This window comes from Malus domestica, chromosome 05 (genome assembly GCF_042453785.1).
Source record: "Malus domestica chromosome 05, GDT2T_hap1".
NCBI classification, from domain to species: domain Eukaryota; kingdom Viridiplantae; phylum Streptophyta; class Magnoliopsida; order Rosales; family Rosaceae; genus Malus; species Malus domestica.
In genome coordinates this window covers 6,103,772-6,131,427 of record NC_091665.1, presented here as the reverse complement: position 1 = coordinate 6,131,427, position 27,656 = coordinate 6,103,772, and the positions used below count along the sequence as shown (strand labels likewise).

At 39.4% G+C, this 27,656-nt stretch overlaps 3 protein-coding genes and 1 long non-coding RNA gene across 8 annotated transcripts; 2 read left to right on the top strand and 2 right to left on the bottom strand.

Annotated features, from left to right (window-relative positions):
• Positions 1–169: 169 nt before the first annotated feature.
• On the bottom strand, positions 170–7,957 carry LOC103424901 (uncharacterized). 4 transcript variants are annotated; one of them, XR_011581180.1, is made up of 8 exons: positions 7,768–7,957; positions 7,477–7,499; positions 7,373–7,401; positions 1,267–1,354; positions 947–1,011; positions 716–835; positions 575–619; positions 170–468 (listed from the first exon to the last, which is right to left on the bottom strand). It is a non-coding gene; the product is annotated as an uncharacterized lncRNA (long non-coding RNA). The 4 variants fall into 4 exon arrangements; XR_011581179.1 differs by having other exon boundaries at positions 7,621–7,925; XR_003773057.2 differs by lacking the exons at positions 170–468; positions 575–619 and having other exon boundaries at positions 698–835; positions 7,768–7,931.
• A 445-nt stretch (positions 7,958–8,402) lies between these two features.
• LOC139196355 (protein ANTAGONIST OF LIKE HETEROCHROMATIN PROTEIN 1-like) lies at positions 8,403–15,105 on the bottom strand. 2 transcript variants are annotated; one of them, XM_070822148.1, is made up of 5 exons: positions 14,808–15,099; positions 11,575–11,623; positions 10,840–11,351; positions 10,520–10,745; positions 9,817–10,424 (listed from the first exon to the last, which is right to left on the bottom strand). In XM_070822148.1, exons 3-5 carry the CDS (start codon positions 11,347–11,349, stop codon positions 9,967–9,969), a joined length of 1,194 nt encoding a protein of 397 aa, XP_070678249.1. In that variant the 5' UTR covers positions 11,350–11,351; positions 11,575–11,623; positions 14,808–15,099; the 3' UTR covers positions 9,817–9,966. The 2 variants fall into 2 exon arrangements, with proteins under 2 accessions (XP_070678250.1, XP_070678249.1); XM_070822149.1 differs by lacking the exons at positions 9,817–10,424; positions 10,520–10,745; positions 10,840–11,351 and adding exons at positions 8,403–9,152; positions 9,250–9,608 and having other exon boundaries at positions 14,808–15,105.
• A 336-nt stretch (positions 15,106–15,441) lies between these two features.
• LOC103444719 (uncharacterized) lies at positions 15,442–17,202 on the top strand. Its single transcript, XM_008383673.4, has 3 exons — positions 15,442–15,811; positions 15,922–16,086; positions 16,868–17,202. The coding sequence occupies exons 1-3, from the start codon at positions 15,506–15,508 to the stop codon at positions 16,964–16,966; spliced, it is 570 nt and encodes a 189-aa protein (XP_008381895.1). The 5' UTR covers positions 15,442–15,505; the 3' UTR covers positions 16,967–17,202.
• A 4,331-nt stretch (positions 17,203–21,533) lies between these two features.
• LOC103444718 (DEAD-box ATP-dependent RNA helicase 39) lies at positions 21,534–27,602 on the top strand. The gene is made up of 9 exons (XM_008383672.4): positions 21,534–22,271; positions 22,675–22,770; positions 22,852–23,040; positions 23,186–23,326; positions 24,050–24,190; positions 25,529–25,671; positions 26,148–26,277; positions 26,399–26,447; positions 26,940–27,602. Exons 1-9 carry the CDS (start codon positions 21,723–21,725, stop codon positions 27,410–27,412), a joined length of 1,911 nt encoding a protein of 636 aa, XP_008381894.1. The 5' UTR covers positions 21,534–21,722; the 3' UTR covers positions 27,413–27,602.
• The last annotated feature ends 54 nt before the right edge of the window (positions 27,603–27,656 follow it).

Sequence of the window (27,656 nt, the reverse complement as noted above, 5' to 3'; positions counted from 1 at the left end):
CTATTAGAACCTAACTAGAAATTTGTACCCGCGCGTTGCTGCGAGATTGAAAATTATATAAAATATTTTATAGCTTCAATTTTCATAAACAATGTTTGAGTGAAAAACAGAACATTACGAATGGCAATGCAATTTATATGTAAATTTATCATTAACGAGAATATTTGGATACTAAAAAAAAGATCTATTTTTTCAAAGTGTAACGTATAAGATAATTGTTTATTCAAAAAGTTGAACTAATGATAACTGCATAATTGACAAATGCAGTATTGAGAGTATACAGTCAAACAAAGCTTGCTACATGCTAAACAGTGTTGAAAAACATTATTAGCCTTTTCAATTGTTATATGCAATGAATGTAAAGCTTGGATAACAGAGTTGTTCCTAGCTTGAGATGTTTCCAAAGAAGGAAAAATTGACATTTTGTTGTAACAAATTCCGGAGTGTCTTGTACAGTTGTGAATACAACTGTAAAAGATAATAAAGACAGTTAGCCAATGAATAAAAAAAAAATATGCATAAGAAGTTCAAAACTGAGTTTTGGTAGAGAGAGTGGAGAGAGAGGTGAAGTCACCTTATAACCGGAGTTCATTTTTTTCCTAGGTGGTAATTCGACTTTCTGAAATCAAATATATAAATAAAGTGTAATCAAAATTTCGTACGAAATGTTAATTAGAAATGTGTTAAAATGGAAGTAGAAAAGATTGAAACTTGCCTAATGTGATGTGTACAATTTTACCATCTGTTTGTGAAAAATATACTGCTCTGACATGCCATATGTTGATCTTGCCTTCTTAGAAGTGATATTAGTCGTTGATTGCCAAGTAGCTGAAATCTGTATAATATGTTTATAAATTATGGGACAAATTATTATGTCAAAGTTGTGTGCTAAAAAATAATTTATACTTATCTATTGACGCAAGTTATGATTTTAATTTGCATATACCTTGGTGGGGTCATTCTGTGTATGAGTTTCTTATTCATCATACATGTTATGTCTGATTCCAAGTTCTGTAGAAAGTCACAAAGAAATTATACATAAAATTACTATTGAACTGATGTGGTGATTAATATTTTGGTAGACTGAGATAAACACATACTATAGGTGATAGAAACCAAAACAAACCCAATAACATTACCATTATATCATCATTTTGAAACATCAATTATTAAAAATTAAACACGAATGATAGATACGAATTTAAGCAGCACTCATACATTGAGAAATCTGAATAAATCATTACAGAGAGAGAGAGAGAGTATTACTTCTTTCCCCTAAGCTGTAAACTGGGCCAGATCAATAGAAGCTGAAGACATTGTAAATTATTCTGTATGTCGCTTGGGACACAAATATCTGTTAAAAAAAAGAAAAAACTAATTACATCTGTTAAGTATCTAAGAACTATAAACACATGTGTAAGGTTTTGTAGCACAAAATTTTGTACCGTTACAGCAATTTTATCGAAGTTACATATTATGTCATTCTTATGTTTGAGTGTTATCTTAAGAACTTGTTTGACATAAGATTGTTCAATTATAAATAATATTTTTTTACATGTTTTTAATTCACACCATTAATACTTATCTTCTTGCTTTTTAAATTGTAGAGAAGCTACAAACTTATAATTAGACAGTGAATCTGTCTAGATTGTACATAATTAGAGGACCCTAATGATGGAAACACAATTTATACAGAAATTGGGAAGATATTATTGAAAAACATATTTTCATTTTCTCAATCAAATAAGATTACAATCTAAAAGTATATATATACTTGTGTAGACTAACTCATAACAAATAACAACTTTCCTTAACCTCTAAGTATTATCCCTTGATAGTGTATTGACAATATTACCCTTAATATCCCCCCTCAAACGAAACTTGGGAACCCGAAGTTGCAGTTTGTCCCGGAGAAACAAAAAACGTGTTGTAGCTAAAGATTTTGTACAGATATCGGCCACTTGGTCTTGGGAGCAGATGTAGTGAAGGGAGATGTGCTTGGCAACTACTTGTTCACGGATGTAATGATAATCAAGCTCAACATGCTTGGTCCGAGCATGAAAAACAGGATTCTTGGCAAGGGATATAGCAGAGACGTTATCACACCAAAGCTGAGGAGAACAAGGCAGACAATAGCCAATGTCAGCAAGTAATTGACAAATCCAAGTGATCTCAGAGGCAGTGTTGGCAAGGGAGCGATACTCTGCCTCGGTAGAGGAACGAGCAACAGTGGGTTGCTTTTTAGCGCTCCAACTAATGAGAGAATTACCCAGAAAAATGCAGTAACCACCAGTGGATCTCCTATCTAACTCACAACCAACCCAGTCAGCATCAGAAAAGGCCTTGAGTGATGGAACAGAGGAGCACTTCGAGAACCAGAGACCGTGATCAATGGTGCCCTTAAGATACCGGAGGATACGCTTGACAGCTTGGAAGTGAGAGACTTTGGGAGTGTGCATGAATTGGCAAACAAGGTTGACAACGAAACTAAGATCCGGCCTTGTCCAAGTTAGATACTGAAGAGCACCCACCAATGACCTGTACTCAGAAGCATTGTCAAGAAGAGGAGAAGCATGATCAATCTTAGAGGTGCTCAGTGGTGTGTTGCAGGGTTTTGCACCAACCATTTTGGCTTTGTGAAGCAAATCCAGAATATATTTAGTTTGGGATAGGAAAATGCCAGTAGAAGAGCGCTTGACCTCAAGACCGAGAAAATAGTGTAAAGGACCAAGATCCTTAATAGGAAACAAACTGCTGGGCTGAGTGATCACATGTTGACAATCAACAGAAGAGGGCCCTGTAACCAGAATGTCGTCCACATACACAAGAACAAATACCAAGGCTTTGTCCTTTTTGACAAACAGAGAGTGGTCACTTTGAGAACCAACAAATCCAAGAGAAGCAAGAGCAGCATGGAGTTTATCATACCAAGCTCGGGGAGCTTGTTTCAGACCATATAACGACTTATGAAGCTGGCACACATGATGGGGCTTGGTAGAGTCTGCAAAGCCGGGTGGTTGTTGCATAAACACAGATTCAGAAAGAGTGCCATGTAAGAATGCATTACTGACATCAAGTTGGTGCAGAAACCAATCAAATTGAGCAGCAAGGGTGAGTAAGAGGCGAATTGTCACAGGTTTAGCCACAAGGCTAAACGTTTCAGTGTAATTGATACCTTCCTGTTGGTGAAAGCCCTTGGCAACCAACCGAGCCTTGTAGCGATCGATGGAGCCATTGGGTTTTCGTTTGATACGAAACACCCATTTGCAGCCAACTATATTCTGGGAAGAGTGATATGGAACCAGGGACCAGGTTTGAGTATGAAGAAGAGCATTGAATTCCTCCTGCATTGCTTGGCGCCAATGAGGGTGTTTAGATGCTTGGAGATAGGTGGTAGGAATATAATCCAGAGACAAATGAGAGGGAAGAGGATGATTGGTGGCAGTAAAGGCTTTAGGTTTGGAAATGCCGGACTTAGAACGGGTTTGCATAGGGTGAGTATTGATGGAGGAAGATGGAAGTGGTGGTGGTGCAGGGGAAGAAGGGGAGGAGGATGGCGCAGAGGGTGATGAGGATGCCGGTGGTGCAGGGGGAGGAGGGAAGGATGATGGGCCAGAGAAAGAAGATGAGGAGGAGGAAGGAGGAAGAGAAGTAAAGGTTAAGGAAGATGGAATATCAGAGGATGAACTTGCAGGTTGGAATGGGGAAGGAGGAGAGGAAGAAGAAAGATTAGAAAATGGAAACTTACTTTCATCAAAGAGAACATGCCGGGAGATATAAATGCGTCCTGTAGCTGGATCAAGACATTTGTACCCCTTATGATTAAGACTGTAGCCCAAGAAAACACAGGGCTTGCTCTTAGCATCCAACTTAGAAGAAGCATACGGCTTTAACCACGGAAAGCAAAGGCAACCAAAAAGTCTGAGTGTACCATAACAAGGCAATGTCTTGAAAAGAGACTCCTAAGGTGAGGGCCGAGAGAGAGTAGGTAACCTGTTGATGAGATAGATTGCAGCTGCAAAAACCTCAACCCAATATAAATGAGGAACTTTAGATTCTGCAAAAAGAGTCCGGGCAGTTTCCACAATATGCCTGTGTTTGCGTTCAGCACATCCATTTTGCTCGGGTGTGTGAGGACAAGATAACTGATGCTGGATGCCATGTTGTGCCAAAAAAGTAGAGAAAAGAGTACTCATGTATTCACCACCAGAATCAGATCGCAAGGTAATAATTTTGGTGCACAGCGTATTTTCAACCAAAGATTTATATTTCATGAAGACTGAAAGTACATCAGATTTGTATCTCAGAGGGAAGAACCAACAGTATCGAGTAAAATCATCCACAAATATGACATAATACCGAAAACCATCCTGAGAAGGTATAGGTGAGAGTCCCCAAACATCGGTATGAATGAGTTCTAACGGTTTCGTGGTAGTACATGTAGTGGATACAAATGGCAATCTAGAACACTTTCCTAATGCACAAGCTGAGCAAAAAGAAGAGGTCTTTTGTGGGAACACAGAGATACAAGATTTAGAGGCAAGCTTATTTAAAATCTTGACTGAAGGATGGCCCAACCGTCCATGCCACAGAGTCCGGGAAGCTTTTGGAGTAGCAGTAAGAGCTGAATGCTTGGCACCAGTGTGAGATGAAGGATAAAACGGATAGAAGCCATGCTGAACAGGACTTTTAAAACGCATCCTCCCCGAAGAAAGATCCTTCACAGTAAAGTGAGAGGGATAAAGATGCATAGAGCATTGATTATCAATAAGAAATTGATTTGCAGAGAGGAGATTATGCTTCAGATCAGGCACAAATAAAACATTTTTTAGTGCAAAATTACTATGTGAAGTGGGAATGGAAGAAGAGCCAGTGTGAGTGATAGGCAAACCTTTGCCATCACCGATATACACTTGTTCAAGCCCTGTGTAGACTTCAGGATTCTGGAGAGTGGCATAGTTATTGGTCATATGAGAAGTAGCGCCAAAGTCGACAATCCATGGAGAGGAGGAGGTGGAGGTGTTGGCAACCAACGCAGTTTGGGATGACTTGCCAGTATAGTGAGGGTCCATGCGATGAGGACAGTCACAAGCCTCATGATCAAATTGACGACATATTTGACAAGAAAGTTTCCTGTTGGATGAAAAGTTGGACCGAGGGCCCCGATTGAAACGCTGATTGTTGCCTCGAGGGAAATTGGAGAATCGCGGATTGTTGTTTTGCCTGAAATTGCCACGAGATTGATGATTGCCTCGAGTAAAGTTGCGATCCAGTCCACGGTTTTGATTGTGAGAGGAGAACGACTGCTGAGCAACATAGCCGTGAGAGATAGAAGGAACAAGCAGAGGAAGAAGACCAGTGGAGGTGTTGTAGGCCTGAAAGGAAGGCACCGGTGGACTTTGCTTGCGATTTGTCAATTGAATCTCTTTGCTAAGAAGCAAACCATGGAGTTCATCCATGGTAGTTGAACCAAGACAAAACTGAATGGCATCCACAAACGAGTCAAATTCAGGAGGTAAGCCATGTAAAATGACAGAAATCAGCTCTGAATCTTCAATTGGAGCACCAGCACTAGCAAGAGCATCAGCAATCTCCTCAGTGCGTTGAAGATATTGAGCGGCTGTGAGATCTCCTTTGGTGAGACTGCGAAGGCGAGATCTAAGTTCGTGGATGTGAGAATGCGAGGCAGCAGCAAGACGAGACTCCAATTTGGCCCATAGTTCTCGAGCCGAGGAAACGCCAACAGTATAAGGAATTAGGGATTCCGAGAGAGTCGAATTGAGCCAGATGAGAATATTCTGATCATTCTCAAACCAAGCAACATACGCCGGATTAAGACTGCGATTTCCGGAGGAGTCGATGAGAAATTGAGGCGGCGCCGGCGAAGAACCATCAATCAAACCGGTGAGGTTGTATCGACGAAAAATTGGAGCAAAGAGAGCACTCCATGTTAGGTAATTGGTAGTGGTAAGCTTGATCGGAACCATAGATCCAATGTTCTGTATGGTAATTGAGGTAGAATTCAAGGAATTAGGGTTTGAAGCTTCCGACGGTGGAAGAATTGGAGAATCCGATGCCGTAGAGGAAGAGACGGCAGGAGCCATGAGCAGAGATGCAGAGAAGAAAATCAAGAACAACAAGATCGGAGATCAAACTCAACAAGATCTGAGATCAAGATCGGAGTAGCAGAGAAGCGGGAAGATTTGGGATCGAAGAGAGAGGTCGTCAGACGAGGGCGAGTGATACCATATTGAAAAACATATTTTCATTTTCTCAATCAAATAAGATTACAATCTAAAAGTATATATATACTTGTGTAGACTAACTAACTCATAACAAATAACAACTTTCCTTAACCTCTAAGTATTATCCCTTGATAGTGTATTGACAATATTACCCTTAATAGATATCACAATTCTAAAGTGCATATAAAAGCACTTTACCAAATCGGTGAATTTGTTAACTATATTTTTTTAAAAGGAAAACTAATGAAAAGAGCTTGAAAACTTTGAGTTTTAATGATAATGACAAAATAAAAGGTAAAGTGAATAGTACCAAGATTGACTTTTTAGTGTAAAAATATGGTTTTTCGTTAAAGTGAACAGTACCAGGTGTTTTTCGTTAAAGGTCTCTTTTTTAAAAGCAGAACCAAGAAAAATGTAGTTCATGTGTTCTGTGATGTGTAAATGTGGTCAGCAAGTACTGACTTTCATGTGACAATATTACATCTTAATTCATTTGAATGTTAATAGACTAAGTTAATTGAAGATATAGATGTATCAATGCAACAGAAGGACTTCACCTACCTCAAAAATAGTTGCCCAAAAGCATGTAAATTTTTTAATACATTTGTGCATATATTTAACACTATATAGAAAAACATGCTTTCAAACTAATTTCCAAATGTCAGAACCCAATTTTGCAAATTAATTTCATCTGTTTATTAGCTACAGTATTTGAATCAGAAGATTCATGTATGATTTTATATCAATCAGGGAAAGCATACACGGAAGAATTGTATAGCTAGAGTAGTCAATCTAACCTATGATTTTTGAAATACAGACTAGGATAAATTTGCTATATGGAGATCCCACAACAGAACCGATGAAGCATTAAGGATTAGTTTTCATTAATAGAATTCCATCTATTTGCGGACATTTTGAGTATAATTGTTTTTGGCTGGTTAGTCAGATCAATTAGGGATTAAATTTAACTAAAATGGTGACACATTTTAACTAAAATGATAACAAAACTCAATATCCTTCACTTTGAATTGGAGATTAAGTAAAAAACAATTACCCTCAAATCATCTACATATTCATAATTATGCATGAAAAGTCGAAATTCGAAAAGCAAAAATTAAATCACTTACATGGCAGGTCTTCGGCAAGAATAGCATTTCTGGAAAACCCATAATAATATTAATCACAGAGTAACACTGAAAATGAATATAAAAAAAAATTGAAATTTTCTTACCTTTAAGTTTCAAGGTTTTTACTCTGGAATCCAGACAAAACCCAGATTAGATTCTAAATAGGTTTATCAAAAATAATAATTTAATAAGAAATTAATATTGAAAAGAAATAAAAAAAACACAAAAAAATTTTGAAATTTTCGTACCTAAAGTTTATGGGTTTTTACTGTGAACCCAATTGAGAACTAAGCGCACAAATTGCGGGAGGAAGCAAGGGTTTCTTTTCCCAATAAAAAAAACTTCAAAACACCCCAAACGATCCCAAATTCTCAAATCTGTTCAAAGAAACTTACCATGAAATCACTGGCACTTCACAAATCCTCTTCATATCTGCACCAAAAATAACGAAAAAGAAAGCATTCGTCGATGAACAACGCGTGGAATCTTTGGAAACAAATGGAAGCAACTGGAACAACACGAGTTGACACGAAAAGGGCAGCGAAGCAAAAATGAAAACGGATGACAAACACGTGGACTGAAAAGGTAAAATGATTAAAAAAAATCAGAACATAAAGGGTGCGTTTGTTGCGCCGGACTGTCTCGGACTGGACTAGCTGCCGGGACTAAGCTGGACTGGCTTAGACTGGACTAAGCTGGACTAACTTAGTGAAGCGTTTGGTGCAGTCTCGGACTAAGAAGCAGGATAAGAAAAACAGTACTGTTCACCAGATTTGTGTTTGCTTAGACTAGGACTACAAATTTTTGTCATTGTGTAATAGAGTAATGCTACAAATCTCATGATATGGGTTAATTGGAGCATATTTTTGCCATGTATATTATGAATCTTAAAAAAAATTGACAATTGTTTTGTTTCTATTACCTGCTAATAGAATTGGGTTTAATTTGCAAATGTAGCTTGATTTAAACTCTATCACCCAACAGAAGAAAAATAATAGTGGCCAATACATGCAACTTCAACAAATACAAGTACATAAGATCTCCATAATTTAGAAAATCCTAGTTAACATTAGTTAACATTAGCCAAAATAGATCTCCATAATTTACAAAATGGCTAGTTAACATAAGCCAAAATACTAGTGCAAAGCTAAGTTATAAGTCATAACATAAGACTGTATGATTAATAAAATACATCCATGTTAACGTTAATAAAATACATCCATGTTAACATTAGCCAAAATCCTCATCCGCTTGCGTTGTCTCTTAAAAGTCTTTGGACGAACACTTTCTTGAGTTCCGGTTTGATTGCCCTGAACACTCCCACATTTTTTGGTTTATCCAAAATAAGAGACAATGCATCAATTTGATCCATAGGAGAGAGACCCATTGCTTCAAGTTCATTAGCTATGTCAGTATGATCTGCAGTACCTTGAACTAAAGCTTCAGTTACCATTTGCATCCTCTTCCCACTTTCAACATAAAAATCTTTCAGTCCACTGATAATTGCCTCGGTTCCATCACTTGAACTTCCCACAGCTCTTTTCCTCTTTCTTTGGCTATTTTCAGATGGGGTGCTTTGTTGGCTTTGTTGGTTCATTGAAGAAACAAAATTATCACCTCCAATATCACTTTCACCAACATGATCATGACTTTGTTCCTCCACCATTTGAGCAGGGGTTTCGGCTACATTACCCGTAGCCCGATCTTTTCCAAATATATATGCAAATCTATCAAACAGTGGAAAAGGTTTGCTTCTCCATCCATCGGCTTCTTTATTTCTCTAAGATTATATCAACATAGCAAAACTAAAATTTAGCATGCGTATCAAATATAGGAGCAAGAATATAACTAATGCATAAATAAAATAGGATATGAACCTGCACATAAGTTTGCCATGCGTCATCACTGTCAACTTCAACGCACTTTTTGACATCATTCCATGCAAATCCACTTGTGTTTATCATGTCAACGACCATACTATATGTTTTTTTCCATTTCTTCAACTTGGACTCAATATGTGGATTTGCCTTTATATTTGAATGAGGACATAAAACATTGACAGCTTTTGCTATTTCAACCAAAGTACCTTGTTTGAAAGCACCGGTGTCACACCGTTGCTTCCGAGCAACAAAATCCTCAAGAACTCCTAGTAATACTTCTTCCTCAAATGCTTCCCATTTACGCCTTCTTCCTTTTGGCTCTTGAGTAGCATTCAAAATATTTTCGTTATCCATACCTAAACAAAAAATATTTTAATGAAGGAAAATACCATACAAATAATCAATTTGCATAATATCCAATCAACTTGCATAATATCCAATCAACTTGCATAATATCCAATTAATTTGCATACCATCCAATCATTGTGCTAATATCTAACAAATGCATGATAAAAAGGAATACTAAAATATTTTAATGAAGGAAAATACCATACAAATAATCAATTTGCATAATATCCAATCAACTTGCATAATATCCAATCAACTTGCATAATATCCAATTAATTTGCATACCATCCAATCATTGTGCTAATATCTAACAAATGCATGATAAAAAGGAATACTAAAATAAAATGTTATCATTAAAACATATAGCTAGTTCGGTTGCTGGTTCCTAATTGCTCTCCACTCATTATACATTTCCTCAGCCATATCATTCCTCATTGCAGTCCACTGGTCCGATGATTGAACACTACCAACATATTCACCTTCTTCTGTATTTTGTCCATCTTCTATTATTGGCAAATTCTCCATTGGATCTACTGACATCTCTTGCCTAATAAGATTGTGTAGTAGGCAACAAGCGGTAATTATTCGACCTTGTGTCCTTATCGGATAGAAAGATGGACTCCTTAGTATCGACCACCTTCCTTTTAGCAAGCCAAAACAGCGTTCAATTACATTCCTTGCCTTAGAATGCTTCATGTTAAAATATTCTTCCTTATTAGAAGGTGTTCGTCCCTCCCATTCAGATAAATGATAAGGTATTCCTCTATAGGGTGCAAGGAATCCTTCACCATTTGTATAACCACCATCTACAAGGTAATAACAACCTAATGAAAAAAAAAAACAGACCTTATTAGTGTTTTGTAGTTGACAAACAGAACTAAACCTAACTTAGAAAGTTGAGACTAAGTAATAGTCTTACCCGCTGGTACCTTAAAACCATTAGGCCTACTAATTGCATCATGTAGCACTCTAGAGTCTGATGCGGAACCCTCCCACCCCGGAAACACATATATGAACTGCATATCTCCTGAACACACACCTAACACATTAGTTGCGACTCGACCCTTTCTTGTTCGGTATCTTGGTTTGTCAATTTCAGGTACATGCACATCAATGTGTGTTCCATCCAATGCTCCCAAGCAATTCTTAAAAATAAAAAATAAAAAACTTTTTGTTAATTTATACAAAGGGAATGAAGAGTTAAAGCTTAAGGAAAATGAAAAATATTTCTCATCATACCTTAAAACATCGCCACCTAGCATCTGTAGAATCAATAGGCACAGGCTGTGGGACTTTTAGTAGGAAACCTTGTAATCGCAAAATTCCTTGCAATACGCTATTGAAATACCTACTTATAGTCTCTCCCGACCTATAAAATCTACCGCCAACACTACGATTCTTAGTATGATGTGCTAATATTTGTAAAGTCATACACACCTGTTCCTCTACAGACACCAAACCATCAGTTTTTACCCTCCCATCTTGACGAAGTAAGTCGCATAATATGCCAAAAGTCCTTCTATCCATTCTCAATTCGTTAACACATTCAGTATCAGTATTCCCTATTATACCATTCAGATAACACAAACTAATCTCTCGTCTAATAAGTGAACGGTTAGTCAATGTGGGTCGTTCAACATGTCTCTGTTTGCCACGTAGCATCATCACCACAAGAATCGTACAAATACAAATTGTTTCCAAATAAGACATCTCTAACAATAAGATCAATAAAAGCTTCCTTCGATCCATATCTATCCAAACAAAAACAAAAAACAAAAAACAAATTAACTAAATCATTAACCCGAGGCAACAAATATACATATGGCGTTGAAAAAAAAAAGTTTTCATTAACCCGAGGCATCATATTCAAAATGTTCTACTCTTATACATCTATAAACATGTGTCTAAGAACACTAGTATGAGGATTGCTATCATTGCTAGGCATTGCATGTGAAAAGGGAAATTAAAGGACACCTGTAATGCAGTAGCCTTAGCCTTAGCCTTCCGTTTATGCTCCTCTTCTCTGCAACCAACAACCACAACAAATTGCAATTCAGCATCAACCCCACACAATACAAAACATTCACATTGTATACACAGTACATACATACACACTGCAAACACAGTACATACATACACTGCATACACTACACACACACTGCATACATACACACTGCAAACACAGTACATACATACACACACTACATACACTGCATACACTACACACACTACATACACTACACACACACACTGCATACACTACACACACACCCTGCAAGTACACACACAGTGCATACATACATACACACACTGCATACACCCTGCATACACACACACTGCATACACAGTACACAAACACACACACTGTATACACATTGCACACACAGTACACAAACACACACACACTACATACACTACACTTACACACACACTGCATACACTACACACACACCCTGCATACACACTGCACACACACACACTCACACTCACACACTGCACACACACACACACTACATACACTACACTTACACACACACTGCATACACTACACACACACCCTGCATACACACTGCACACACACACACTCACACTCACACACTGCACACACACACACACACTACATACACTACACTTACACACACACTGCATACACTACACACACACCCTGCATACACACTGCACACACACACACAAACTGCATACACACTCACACACACACTGCACACACACACGCACACACTGCATACACACACACACACTGCACACACACTCACACACTGAACACAGTCACACACACACACACACTGGACACACACATACACACACTGCATATATACACACACACACAAACTGCACACACACACTGCATACACACACAAATTGCACACACACACAAACTGCACACACACACACTGCATACACACACAAACTGCACACACACACAAACTGCACACACACACACTACATACACACACACACTGCACACACACTCACACTCACACACACTCACACTCACACACACTCACACTCACACACTGAACACAGTGACACACACACACACACGGGGACAGAGTGCAACACACTCTTACCCTCACACACACACTCTGTTTTTATACTCACACACACACACTGCATACATACTTGCATACACACACACTGCACACACACACACACACTGCACACACACACACTGCACACACACACACACACTGCATACATACTGCATACATACACACACACACACTGCGCACACACACACACTGCACACACTGCATAGACACACACACACTGCACACACTGCATAGACACACACACACTGCATACACACTCACACACACACTGCACACACACACACAAACTGCATACACACTCACACACACACTGCACACACACACACACTGCACACACACACACACACTGCATACATACTGCATACATACACACACACACACACACTGCACACACACACACACTGCACACACACACACACACTGCATACATACTGCATACATACACACACACACACACACTGCGCACACACACACACACTGCACACACTGCATAGACACACACACATTGCACACACTGCATAGACACACACACACTGCATACACACTCACACACACACTGCACACACACACACAAACTGCATACACACTCACACACACACTGCACACACACACACACACACACTGCATACACACACACACTGCACACACACTCACACACACTCACACTCACACTCACACTCACACACAAACACACACACACTCACACTCACACACAAACACACACACACACACTGCACACTTACACTTACACTCACACTCACACTCACACTCACACTCACACTTACACACACACTGCATACATACTGCATACATACACACACACACTGCATACATACTACATACATACACACACACACACAAACTGCACACACACACACTGCATACACACACACACACTGCACACACACTCACACTCACACACTGAACACAGTCACACACACACACACACTGGACACACACATACACACACACACAAACTGCACACACACACTGCATACACACACAAATTGCACACACACACAAACTGCACACACACACACTGCATACACACACAAACTGCACACACACACAAACTGCACACACACACACACTACATACACACACACACTGCACACACACTCACACTCACACACACTCACACTCACACACTGAACACAGTGACACACACACACACGGGGACAGAGTGCAACACACTCTTACCCTCACACACACACTCTGTTTTTATACTCACACACACACACTGCATACATACTTGCATACACACACACTGCACACACACACACACACTGCACACACACACACACTGCATACATACTGCATACATACACACACACACACACACTGCGCCCACACACACACACTGCACACATTGCATAGACACACACACACTGCACACACTGCATAGACACACACACACTGCATACACACTCACACACACACTGCACACACACACACACACTGCACACACACACACACACTGCATACACACACACACTGCACACACACTCACACTCACACACACTCACACTCACACTTACACTCACACTCACACTTACACTCACACTCACACACAAACACACACACACACACAAACACTTACACTCACACTCACACTCACACACACATTTTACACACACAACTCACACACATACACACAAAAACAGATTACACACACACACGGACATATTACACACACATTTTACACACACAACTCACACACACACACTGCAAATAACACAGGTTACACACACACACACACGGATAGATTACACACACATTTTACACACACAACTCACACACACACAGATATTACACAGGTTACACAGATTACATACACACACACACACACAAACACACTCACACACACACAAACACACAGACAAATTTTTTTCGGTACACACAAACACACACACAGAGAGCACACACCTGAGACTAATCTCAATTTCATCTTATGAAAACCCCAAATTCTAATCTCAATTTCACCTAAATAACAAAACCCTAATTTGTTCAATTGCAAATCCACTTGTATATTATGAATTTCTCAAACCCAAAACAACAAAATCAAATAAACCTCAGTTAATATCACAAACAAATCCACACAAATCGACGAAAAAAAATCCAAGATTCGAAGCTTACCGACTAGAGGCAGATGACAGCGACCAGATGCAAGGACGACGATGAGCGTGAGGACGATGTGGGAGCACGGCAAGGACGACGACGAGGGCAGACGCAGAGATGAGGACGATGTGGGATGTGAGATGTGGGAAGACGCGGTTTCTCTGGCTTACGAGTCCGCCCGAATTTGGGATCCCTCGTGAAGAACGGCTAAGCCCCCCCTTAGTCCTAGCGAATCCCACCTAAGCTCATTAAAGCTAATCCCGGTACCCACCAAACACTGGACTATAGTCTAGTCCAGTCCAGTCCCAGCGAATCCTGTCAAACAAACGTGCCCAAAAGGAATAAGAGCATGTCCGGGCGCATAGTGTTGGTGGAAGGATAAAATGGTCCAAAAAAATCATAACACAAAGGAATAGAAGGGCAAAAACGGAAAAACACTGTTACTTTCACTGTTCATCAACAGTATTACACCCGTTTGGGTTTTAGTATATATAAAAAGAAGTTTAACGAAAAGCTCCCGGTACTGTTCACTTTAACGAAAAACCACATTTTTGCATTAAAAAGTCAATCATAATACTATTCACTTTACCCTTTATTTTATCCTTATCGTTAAAACTCAAAGTTTTCAAGTCATTTTCATTAGTTTCTTACATAAAATTCCTTTCCAAAACCCTATTAGAACCTAATTCCTTCCCAAAAACCCGTTGCCCACTTCCATGTCCTTGGACTCTCACATAGAGAGGGTCCTCTGGACTCCGGACCAAATCGCCACCCGTGTCTTCGACCTCGCCGCCCAGATCTCCGCCGATCTCTCCCCCTTCTCCGAACCCCCTGCCCCTGCCCTCGTAGGCGTCGCCACCGGCGCCTTTCTCTTCCTCGCCGACTTGGCCCGCCAAATCCCCCTCCCCGTCACCGTCGACTTCATCCGCGCCGAATCCTACGGCTCCGGGACCCAGTCCAATGGCTTCCCCACGATCTCCTTCGACTTGAAGCTCGACGTCACCGGCCGCCACGTCGTCCTGGTACGCCCTCCTTCCTTAACCTATTATCTGCAAGACTGCAACTCTATCCACAGTTGTAATTGAAACTTCATGTTGTTCTTAAATGCGACGCCGTTTCCTGTGTGTTTTAGGTTGAGGACATTGTGGATACGGGGACTACAATCGCGCATCTGATTGCGCACATGGAATCGAAAGGTGCTTCGTCTGTGTCGGTCTGCACATTTCTGGATAAACCATCGAGACGGAAGGTTGATTTTCAGCTTCTCAGCAAGGGAAAATTCTACCGCGGTTTCGAGGTCAAATCCGTTTCTTCTTCCCCATTTTTAGTCTTTAGCTGCATTGAATCTGTTGCAAACAAAGATATATTACTCTGAAAGCTGTTTAGAGGAACCCCGCATTTGATGCTTGATTGATTCGGTCTTCTTTCGATGGATAATTATTTGGACTGCTTAATGCGTTTGCGCGAAAATTGTGTACATTCTTTATACAATCAATCTTCGATACATGATTTAGAAAATGCATTGTATACAAATGCGAATGAAGAGGAATAGCTAACAAAAATGCCTTGTGGGGTCGATCGCCCCTACCCGGCCTTTATTGGTTCCAGGTCCTAAGCTGGTCAAGGCTGTTATCATAGAAAAGTTACAGAATCATTACCCATTTTGGGTATATGTATGTTATATGGAGTAATGTTATATGTTGCGACTTGCGAGACTGCTTCCCATGAGAACTTTACTCGTGTGTGTAGGATATTCTCAAATTAAGTACTTGAATCCAGACATGTTTTTCATCCCTTAAATCACGTGGCGGTGACTCAGATGATCTATAATCTAACGGCTGAGAATTTATATAGAGATGTCATGGAATCATCGTATTGATTTTCTATGTGGAACTCTTAGAAGCTCTGAATATGAACTTGATTTGAAGTAATGCGTTCTTCGCAAGTGTTGGACTTGTATGCCTGAGTATTACAGATAAACGTTTTGTATTGTTTCTTGTCCTGTAAGTCTAAAGTTTTTTGAGCTTTGGAAATTCATTTATACGCTATCAAACTTGTCTGTTTATTTGTCTCTGCAGTGTCCAGATTACTTTGTTGTGGGCTATGGAATGGACTTTGCTGAACGTTACAGGAACTTACCATACATAGGTGTTTTGAAGCCGGAGCTGTATAAGTGATTTGATTTTAGCTGCCACGATGGGGAAAGTAATTTACTCGTAGTTTAGGAAGTGATCAGATATGGAGATGATTGGTGTCACTTTCGAGCATGTACTTCATACAATGTTTGAACAGAGTGTAGCTGGTTCAATACATGGGCACGCTTACTGAAAATATGCGATGCTTGAACAAAGTTTAGCTGGTTCAAATACACGAGCACGTTTACTGAATATATATTTCACCATTTTAGACTGCATATGTGTGCATCGATTAATTCCGCACTGTCATTTTCTTTTTCTTCCTAACCTTTAATGTTGTGGTATCGTGATGTGAAGACCGGTTTCTTGTTTTCTCTTAGCATGCAAGATGCTTTCTTGGAACTGTTCTGCTGGTGTAGATCTTTTGAGAATGCAGATAAGAAATAAGGAATTGAGAAAACAGAGGGTAGGAAGAATTTATGTTAAATTCAGAGAACTCCGCCCGGAGGAGTGGTATCAAGATGATAAAATTTTATGTAGCAATCACCAACTTGGTCCAGTGTAAGTTCAGATGCATGAACAACACAACCCCCGACAACTTCGACTCCGGCAGTAACAAAAACACGGGGGTCCGAGTGCAGATGACAAAAACACATGGATCACCGGAAGGGTCAGGATAAATTTCCATGTTCTGTTTTTCTCTAGGGAACTTGCTGGAAATGGTTTTAGCAAGATCAACCAAGTCTTTTCCACCCTCGATTGTAGCATAAAGGCGGCGTGATGTCCAGAAATATGCTTTCGCAATGGCTGAGGAAGCTGATAAATCCCAAAACTCTTCATGTTCAATGACTTGATACTCAGGACACACGTTAATAACATTCTCATTTCTTGCACACTCTGTTCATATGAAACAATAACAACGAAAAGTGCAATTAAATTCAATTTGTAACCCATACGTACAATATTATAATTACATGAACACACTGATGGGTGTGCCTTTAAATTCAATTTGATCTCTGTGAGAAAGTGCAATTAAGTGATCGATTGTCAACTTAAAGCAATTGGCTATAGGTGTGGAATCTTTTGTAAAATTATCATTTTCTAGTGTATGAGCGTGGTTATGACAAGGAATAAAAGCATATGGCGATAGGTGGGTGGTCTTTTGGCAGATTTTAGAATTTTTATAACATGTGAATTTACATGATATGTATGAGAAATATATCTAGCCAACGTTTGTAACCATTAATGAGAAATATATTTTTTAACGTAATACGTGTGCAGCATCAGTTTATATAAACATTAATTCTTAACGTAATACGTGTTCAACATAAGTGTGCAGAATCACTTTGCATCATCACTTTTATATAATAATTAATTTTTAACGTAATACTTGTGCAGTATCAACTCATAATTCTGAAGAATCTACTGCTCATCTTTTCTTTGAATGTCGGATATCTAGGCAACTTTGGAGGTGGTTAGCATGTCAATTTGGTACATCTTTACCACTTCCGGATTCTTTGGTTGCTTTTTGGGATGTATATGTTTGTAAGCCATTTTCCAAACAATTGCACAATCTATGGATTTTTGCGACTCTTTCTACTATTTCAGCTATTTGGAAGGCTTGAAATAAATTTATTTTTGAGGGTCGTCCAATCTATTTTCATCGTCTTTGCATGTCTATCAGTTCGGCGATTGTTCATGGTGGGAAGTTTATTCCTGGTTATTCTCAGGGTTTTGACACTCGGATCATTTCTTCTTTGGGGATCCAACCTATCCCTCGCAAGGCACCTACTATTCTTCCTGTCCTTTGGTCTTTTCCTTGGTTTCCTTGTGTTAAGCTTAATACAGATGGTTTGTCTAAAGGAAATCCCGGTCCTGCTGCATGTGGAGGTGTTTTTAGGAATTGCCATGTCGTTTTCTCGGAGGTTTCTGTCAACGGATTGGTCATTGCAACTCTTTTTTTTTTTTGCAGAGTTATCAGCAATTATTATTGGTATTGAGTTTGCTTATCAGCGGGGTTGGCACTATCTTTGGTTGGAAAGTGATAGTTCTAGTGTTATTTTTGCTCTTCAATCATCTGATTTTGATCCTCCTTGGCCTCTTCATACGCAATGGTCTATTTGTTTGGATCGCATTCGGAAAATGATTTTCTACGCATTTCACATATATCAAGAAGGAAATCTTGTTGCGGACAATTTTGCTAACATGGGTTTGTCTTCTCCATCTTTAACATGGCATGATTCTCCTCCGATGGCGGTTCGTGCTACTCTATTTTCTAACTATATTGGCTTGCCTGGTTACCGCTTCTCAAATTAATGTGCATGTCGGCATCCATATTTGTCTTACTTTTTTTTTCTCCTATCTTTATGGTGTTGTTTGACTTGTTTTGCAGGTTTAGACCTTCATGTTTGGTTCTAGAGGGGTTAGGTTTCATGTCTCCCCCTCTTTTCTTTGTTTCATTCTCATTTTTTGTTTCTATAAGGGTAAGGTTTATGTCCCCCCTTCTTTCTAGTGTATTCCTTTTGTTGTCTTTGTTTTTTGGAGGGGTAAGGTTTATGTCCCCCCCTGACTAAGTATAACTTGTTTTTTTCGTTATGAATAAAATTACCCTCGTATCGTCGAGGTTTTCCTAAAAAAAAAAAAAGAAAAGAAAAGAAAATTGTGCATTAAAACAAGCATGAAGGGGAATAAGTATACCCTTCAAAACTGGATCTTCCTTGAAACATTTCAGCCTGAATAAAACAGAGGTTCGACTGCAATGCGGAGCAACAACTTCGGCAGTAACATAACACAGAGGTTCGAGTGCAAACGACACAAGCAGAACAAAGATACCGATACGCAAGGGTTTAATTCCCAGGATGTGATTATCATTTTGAATGCATAGTGGATTGTTTGTTTGGATTGATTCGTTCAGCCTGAATAAAACATATTGCGGTCTGCAACATCCGCACAAGAACATTGGATTGACAGCTTCTGTTTTGAGCTGCCAAAGGTTGTTAGAAGCGGCTTTGATTATCTGTGTTTTGTCAGCGATCAATAGAACACAATCAAATGCACTTATGGATAACAATTTTCAAGTGCTTTTTGGAGAAGCAAGTACTTGGTGCTTCTTCAAGTAGTACTTTAATTAAGTGCTTTTTTAAGAATCAATTGGATTTTCCGTCAAAACTTTTCATATGATGTACAGGAGGTGGATCTTAATGTGCAATGGCTTGGAATTCTTTAATACCAGTCTAGTTGAATGAGTAACCTGTCAAAGATTTGGCAAAAGGTAATGTTATGTATAGAGCTACAACTTGAATTTAACATGTTGTACAAATTTTTTTTTGGGTGAAAATGTATGGAGTTAGATTTGGGAAGCGGTTCAGCGAGTATGTAGGTTCACCAGAGTTTAGGATGACTTTTTGGGAGTCGGAATAAGAAGTCCCTTATATATATTCTCGTGTTGTGGAATACGGTCCAAGGTTTTGATTCATGAGAGCAAGTCCACCAGAGTGGTTTTTGCCCAGCATCCTGTCCAAATAACAAGCTGAGGCTCAGGGAATTCACTCCAGCTCGTCGGGCTGCCTAGCACACAACTCATGCCAGTCAACAAACCAGCCATTTTTTGACAGACCCAAGAGCCGCCTTATTTGGCTGGAGCATGGACTGCACGCGCGCTTGGCAGCGAGTAGGAGACAAGCCGGCAGGTGCTGTCAGCCCACTTGTGTTGCAGCAACGTGGCTCGCTTAGAATCATTGGATTTCCAACGCTAGTTTTTCTAGACCGTTAGATTTTCAACGGTAACAAAATTTTAAATTTTACTTTTAAACTGGATCGTTCGATCATAGATCAACAATCCATGTTTTATCCCCCCCCCCAAAAAAAAAGGGTCCAACGGTCAGATTTATGACCGTTGGCCACGTGGTAGATCCTGGGCTCTTGGATATGAATATTTTTCAAATCCAACGGTCCAGATTAATTAACTACATTAAAATTAATTAAAAAAATATAAAAAAATACAGATTTTTTTATAAAAAAATACAGTAAAATTTTAAAAAAGTTTTTTTTCTTTCTATAAATACCTAACCATCATCTTCTACCTTTCACCACATTTCAATATTTTCTACACTTTCTATACCATCTGTATTTCAATATTTTCTACACTTTAAGAGAAAAAAAATGTCTTCGTGGAAGCTCATTGAAGATGTCATGTGGCGTGACGAGATTGGTTAAAAATCCTATCCGAAATTAAAACTATTTTTTATATTCTTTTAGAAAAAATTTAAAAATATTTTAAATGGGCTGGGTGCCAGCGCATTTTGTAGGGGTGAAGATCGTTTGTGCCAACGCATTTTTTCACTGAGTGCCAGCGCATTTTTTTAGGGGTAGAGATGCATTGGCCTATTACTGTTCATTGTAATATGTTATCGTTCACTGAAGTGGATAAATAGGATGGGTGCTGGCACAAAGTCTTTAGGAGTGGACTTGCTCTGAGAGTGGACTGGACACCCACATGTTGCATGCCTTTAAAGAAAAACAGAATTTGTTGTGTTGTGAAAATAATCGAATGTGAAATAAAATTAAGGATTATTTCATAAATAATCAAATATAGGCGACATATTGTATTGGGTTGTATTGATTGTTTGAGTACCCGAATCCGTATTGTAAACGATGGGGTAGGACTGAGTTTGACCTTCCAACCCGCTCAATCTGGATTCCGGGTTTATCTTGTCGGGCGACCGTGAGAGGGTTTTGTGACACGGTTATCCACCATTTCTGAGAGAACCAAAAATTTTGAATTGCAAGGAAAAACGCCATGGGAGGAGTATCAAGAACTCTACTCACTTTCTCTTTCTCCTCAAACCTCTTCGCCTTATCTCGTCTCCCGGCCGCCAAATGCTTCTCTCTCATCAAACCCACCAGGGTTTTAACAGGGTTTAGGCCTCTTTGCACCGCCACTGCCACAACCACCACCGCCAGCCCCGCCAGCGCGGTTGATTTCGAAGACGAAGAAGTCCAACCCCTGAAGCACTCGTTGCTTCTTGAGAGGCTGCGGCTGAGACACCTCAAGAGTAATGCCAAGCCCCAAGCCAGAACCGGTGGCGGAAATTCAATTGGGGATGCCCAGAGGCAGAGCGATGAGGGGTTGGGGAGGTCCGAGAGTAGGAAGAAGAGGGAAGTTGGGAGTTTTGGGGAGTTGGGTGTGAGCGAGGAGGTCATGGCGGCGGTGCGAGAGATGGGGATTGAGGTTCCCACTGAAATCCAGTGCATTGGGATACCGGCGGTGTTGGAAGGGAAGACTGTGGTCTTAGGTTCACACACTGGCTCCGGCAAGACTCTGGCTTACATGTTGCCTCTTGCCCAGGTACTTTTTCCTTTGCTTCTTCTTGCAAAACTAGAATAAAAATGTTTTCGATTACTTTTCGCTATGTGGGTCTGTTAAATTTTTGAATTTTTTGCTTGTTTGAGATGTAAAGCTCTAGAATTTTGATCAGTTGTGTTGGAACTTTGATTTGATTGCGTTTTCTTGCAATGTATGCTATACTTTACATGTGTTTCCTTAGGAGCCACCTTACGTATCAGGTTGGATTGAGATTCTTTAGGTTGCTTAGATTCTACCTGCTTACACTTTCAGCAAGCTATTTATCAAGACCACAATGGTAATTGTGTGCGATTGTGATGTGTTTGTTACTTTGATGTTACCCACTCTTGCCTATGTTGCAATTAGAATTAATCAAAGGAATGCTGATACTCTGGGATTTTTGTAGTTGTTGAGAAGGGATGAAGCTGAAAATGGTATTCAAATGAAGCCCAGGCGTCCTAGAGCTGTTGTGCTATGCCCCACAAGGGAGCTGTCTGAGCAGGTTTTATACATTTTTATTCTGAATTTAGAACCACTACCTGTGGACCATGCATTTTCTATTGACATCTGGTCGGTTTTGTAGGTTTTTCGTGTTTCCAAGTTTGTAAGTCACCATGCAAGGTTCAGGTCTACTATGGTAAGCGGTGGTGGTCGGTTGAGACCTCAGGAGGATTCATTGAATAACCCAATTGAAATGGTAGTGGGTACCCCTGGAAGGGTTCTCCAACATATTGAGGATGGCAACTTGGTTTATGGTGACATCAAATACTTAGTATGTTTATCCGTTTATTTAGTTTTTTCCATTAAGTTGGTTAGTAGATAATATGGTCATATCAAGTTGTCACTATCTTTGATGAAGAACAACATATTCTAGTAAATTGTTAGTGCACTTTGTGATTCTAGTAATCTCTTTGTAGGTATTGGATGAGGCAGATACCATGTTTGATCGTGGCTTTGGTCCAGATATACGCAAGTTTCTAGTCCCATTAAAACATCGTGCATCAAAACCTGGAGGGCAAGGGTTCCAAACTGTTTTGGTCTCAGCAACAATGACAAAGGTGTGCTTACTTGCATTGCCTCTTATTTAACAAGAAGCTAAATTTATAAGTTGGAGAAATAGACACCAATTGAAAGTGAATTGTTCCTTCCCCATTTTCACTAAGGGAACTCTTTGTTTCATTGAAAAGCTTATTTGCTTATTTTGTAATTTTTCTCATAAGAAAACATAAATGCATGTCATTAAAAATGAATCCCGCATTGTGTTATAACTACTTTGGCTAATTTGTATTTCTTTATGATATTTTTGGGTTTCAATACTTTTTTTTACTACAGGACCAAGTTTCACTAAGTAATTTTACTATATCATGGTACCAAACAAGGGCTAAATTTAGGAATGAGCCAAGCCAACCAACGCAGGTTGAGCTCATTCCACAAATGAGCCGAGCCAAGCTAAAACTTTTGAAAAATCATCCAAACCAAGGTTGAACATGGCTCTACAAGCTTTGTTTGAGCTTGAGCTCGAATAATGTTTGAGCATCTTGATACTCAGCTCAGATTGGCTTATTTACACTTCTATTGGGATGGAGACATGAAACATAATAAAAGAGTCATCCTCTGAAGTTGAACACATCTCTTAGTTGAGGTGTTGGAAATTCTCTGAAGCCTGCTTATGACAATGTTATACCTTTGACAACTGTAATCTTGATAATATCTTGTGTACAAATTGTGTCTTTTATGAAGTCAGTGGAAATGCAAAACCTGACCCTTACGATATTTTTCAGGCAGTGCAAAATCTGATCGATGAGGAGTTCCAAGGAATATTACACTTGCGCACATCCTCACTGCATAAGAAGATTGCATCTGCTCGCCATGATTTTGTTAAGATTTCAGGTTCTGAGAACAAGCTGGAATCACTTCTACAGGTCTAATTCTGTGATACCCTTTTTCTTTTTCATGCTTTACTTGTCAAGTAGTAATTGTGTCTCATAATGAATAACATGTACGGTGGCCATAAAGTTAATCTAGCTTAAGTTGTTTCTTAAACTGGCGGGCAATTGGGCTTTTTAATGACCGATGGTTCCTATACTATTCCAAATTGATCATTTTAGTCACAATTATTTCAATTTGACCAATTTCATCCTTACCATTAATTCCATTCATTTTTCTGTCAAAATTGAGGGTCCTTCCACCTTTCTTTCTGTCTCCTCAATTACCCCCACAAATGCCATGGCAGATGCCATGACTACGATCACCCCAAACCAATTACCCCCACAAATTTAGGGAAATATTTCATGTAAAGAAGAAAAATCCCCACCTGCATATTTTCTGTTAATGTAGCAATTTTGTAAAAACGCTCATTTCATCAGAGTTAAGACCACCTTCTTCATCTGGAGCCATTTGTAGATTGCCCTTTCATTCAAAATATCTGAATGCAAAGGTATTCCCAATTCCCAACTCCCACCACACCCCTCCCTTCTCAAAAAGCTTCACTCTGTGTCTGTGGAGGGAAAGAATAACACTTTTTTGTGCCACCCAGTAACACGGAGATTGAGTCACCCCCATCGACCCAGGTGGTATATATGCCTGAACAACACTAAAAAGGTTGTACCCAGTGCATAAGGCTCCCGCTTTACGCAGGGTCTGGGAGAGGTGAATGTCGGCTAGCCTTACCCCCATTTATGGAGAGGCTGCTCCCAAGTCTCGAACCCGAGACCTACCGCTCATGGGCGAAGACACTTGCCATCGCACCAAGTGCGACCTCTAAGAAAATAGTGACTAGGAAACTGCTATTATATGAGTTTGAACTTAAGGAAAGCTTCAAGGATGAGGAATTAAATTCCTATTCTGCTAAACCCATGGTGTAACTGAAATGAATCAGGGAATTGGGGTGACAGAGGGGTTCTGTGGAGGTATTGAGGAGAGAGAAAGAGGGGGAAGTTGTGGGTGGGATTGATTTGCTAATTTTACCCTCAATTTGACAGGAAGAGGATGAAATTAATGGTAAGGATGACATTGATGCATGCCATACAAGAAATAGGGTTGCTATTGATCGGATTGAAAGAATAGGGACGAAAATGAGGAGTTTGAAATAGGACAGAGACCATTGGTGATAAAAAGGCCAGAAGTTATTTTATCATTATTGTTTTTTATATATTTCATCTTGGCTTACTTGATGAAGGTTTTCTACATGAAAAGAGCATGGCTTGATATAGCAGTGGTCTAACAAGAAAATACTTTTGTGGATTTTGTGGTAAACGCAGGTTCTGGAGCCAAGCTTAGCAAAGGGAAATAGAGTAATGGTGTTCTGTAACACATTAAGTTCCAGCCGTGCTGTGGATCACTTCCTCAATGAAAACCAGATCTCTACTGTCAATTATCATGGTGAGGTGCCAGCAGAACAAAGGTGAGACAATAAAAAATATTACCTCTCGTTCCCTTGTACTTGTAATGTCTGCACATTTTCACTTTGGAAAGAGTCCATACTGTTGTTTTTTTTTCCTGTTTACAAGCATGGGTTTTTATCTGTTGCTTTTGTTCTTTTGGTAGAGTTTGGTTGTTTTTATCAATACGAATCTAAGTTTAAGCTGTATGAATTTTGGTTTCATTTTTTTTATTATTTTCCTCCTTTGATTCCCCTTTTTTTATGTTAAAGGCATCTGTGTACATCTAAAGAAATATCTTCTCTTGCTATATGGTGTGGAAACATAAGATGATGTTAGCTTACTGTGAATCTGGAACATTGATTAGTTTTCTTCTTGCCTGAATGTGTGGCCCAGACACCCAAGTGCACACAAATCCGTACAAACGCTTAAATTAATGTCACTAGTGTTCAATTCTAGTGCTTGGCCTCACTGCTTTCTTCGAACAACTGTAATACAGGGTTGAGAACCTCAAAAGGTTTAAGAGCAACGATGGAGATTGCCCTACATTGGTCTGCACAGACCTGGCTGCAAGGGGACTGGACTTGGATGTAGACCATGTTATCATGTTTGATTTTCCTTTGAACTCTGTAAGCATCAGATATCTGCTCTGTGTTTCAGTGTTAAATAATGTGCTATTGTATTTAGGACTTCTACATCTTTCCTTTTTCTTCTTTGGAAGCTGACCTTCCCCCTTCTTTGACATTTTAGATTGACTACCTTCATCGTACAGGAAGAACCGCTCGTATGGGTGCAAAAGGTATACATGCATTTCTATTTGCAATTTTATTTAGTTTCCTTCTTAGAATTACAAGGAATGCGCATCTGTACCGGACTTAGGTGAGTCTTTTGTCCTGTTTGTGCTTGAATCTATTAATGGCATCCACAAGATTTTGAATCGACCGCAGATGAGGAATCTTAACATGATATTGAATAAATATAAAAGAGAAATTATTGACAGTATTCCATTGTAAGATTAGTTTTCATTTACTTGACACAACAAAGAGGAAAAGGGTAGGAATAAAAAACCAGACGTCTTGTGAAAAGCAAGTGCCGCCTCTTTCTGAAAGGCCACATCTTTGTAGTATTATCGTTCATTTGTTGACTTTCTGTATTTCTGTATCTCTCAGTGATGGAATATTTGTTGGATTGATTCTCATAGTTTGTGACAATCAATTTTTTATTTCTTTGTTTGGTTACACTTCATGCTTAAGTGTAATAATCTTGAAATCAAATAACTCTTGTAATGCAGGGAAAGTAACGAGTTTGGTTGCTAAGAAGAACCTTATGTTAGCAAACCGAATTGAGGAAGCAATAAAGAAGAATGAAAGCTTAGAATCTCTCAGCGTAGATAGTGTCAAGAGGGACATTGCCCGCTTGCGAATTACTCCACAGAATGGAAAATTGGTAAGAGTCTCAAATCAGAAAAACAAGAGCAGGCCAGCATTTGCACCTGCAAAATCTGCAAAACCATCTTTTCAGTCATCGAAATCAGTAAAGCCTTCCAGAGCAAGCAGCTCCAAAAGAGCTCCTTCCAATGCAAGCAACTCAAGAAAAGCTCCTTCCAATGCAAGCAGCTCGAGAAAAGCATCTTTTAGTGAGAAGAGGCAAACAGAAGGCAGAAGATCCAGTACAGTTAAATCAACACCCTCGAAGTTAAGTGTTGTTGGGTTTAGGGGTCGGGCTTCTTGGTCTAATAAGAGAGAATCGTTGGCGTCAAGCTGATTGAAGTCAAAATTTTAGGTATAAAATGTTTTGTAATCTTTAAGTCTTCAAGTTCTTTGCTAAAGAAACTGTTGGCAGTCTTGCCGTGGTTCTCGAGTCTTGACTCTACTTTTTCATTTCCGAGTTAAATTCTGATTTGTGTTACAAGTTATCACGTAATACAATCGATATCATAAGATGATTTAAAACTTGTGAAAGTGGGCACTAATTTGAACGGAAAGAAAAGAAAAACTGTGAAAAAGGA

What these genes read in the sequence shown, in the direction of transcription:
- LOC103444718 (XM_008383672.4), top strand. Translation starts at nt 21,723, where the DNA reads ATGGGAGGAGTATCAAGAACTCTACTCACTTTCTCTTTCTCCTCAAAC. An exon ending in CAAGGGAGCTGTCTGAGCAG is followed by an intron (nt 22,771 to 22,851) that starts GTTTTATACATT and finishes TCGGTTTTGTAG; the next exon opens with GTTTTTCGTGTTTCCAAGTT. An exon ending in TTGATTTTCCTTTGAACTCT is followed by an intron (nt 26,278 to 26,398) that starts GTAAGCATCAGA and finishes TTGACATTTTAG; the next exon opens with ATTGACTACCTTCATCGTAC.
- LOC139196355 (XM_070822148.1), bottom strand. Translation starts at nt 11,349, where the DNA reads ATGGATCGAAGGAAGCTTTTATTGATCTTATTGTTAGAGATGTCTTAT. An exon ending in CTAGGTGGCGATGTTTTAAG is followed by an intron (nt 10,746 to 10,839) that starts GTATGATGAGAA and finishes TTTATTTTTAAG; the next exon opens with AATTGCTTGGGAGCATTGGA. An exon ending in TGGTTTTAAGGTACCAGCGG is followed by an intron (nt 10,425 to 10,519) that starts GTAAGACTATTA and finishes TTTTTTCATTAG; the next exon opens with GTTGTTATTACCTTGTAGAT.
- LOC103444719 (XM_008383673.4), top strand. Translation starts at nt 15,506, where the DNA reads ATGTCCTTGGACTCTCACATAGAGAGGGTCCTCTGGACTCCGGACCAA. An exon ending in CCGGCCGCCACGTCGTCCTG is followed by an intron (nt 15,812 to 15,921) that starts GTACGCCCTCCT and finishes TGTGTGTTTTAG; the next exon opens with GTTGAGGACATTGTGGATAC. An exon ending in AATTCTACCGCGGTTTCGAG is followed by an intron (nt 16,087 to 16,867) that starts GTCAAATCCGTT and finishes TTGTCTCTGCAG; the next exon opens with TGTCCAGATTACTTTGTTGT.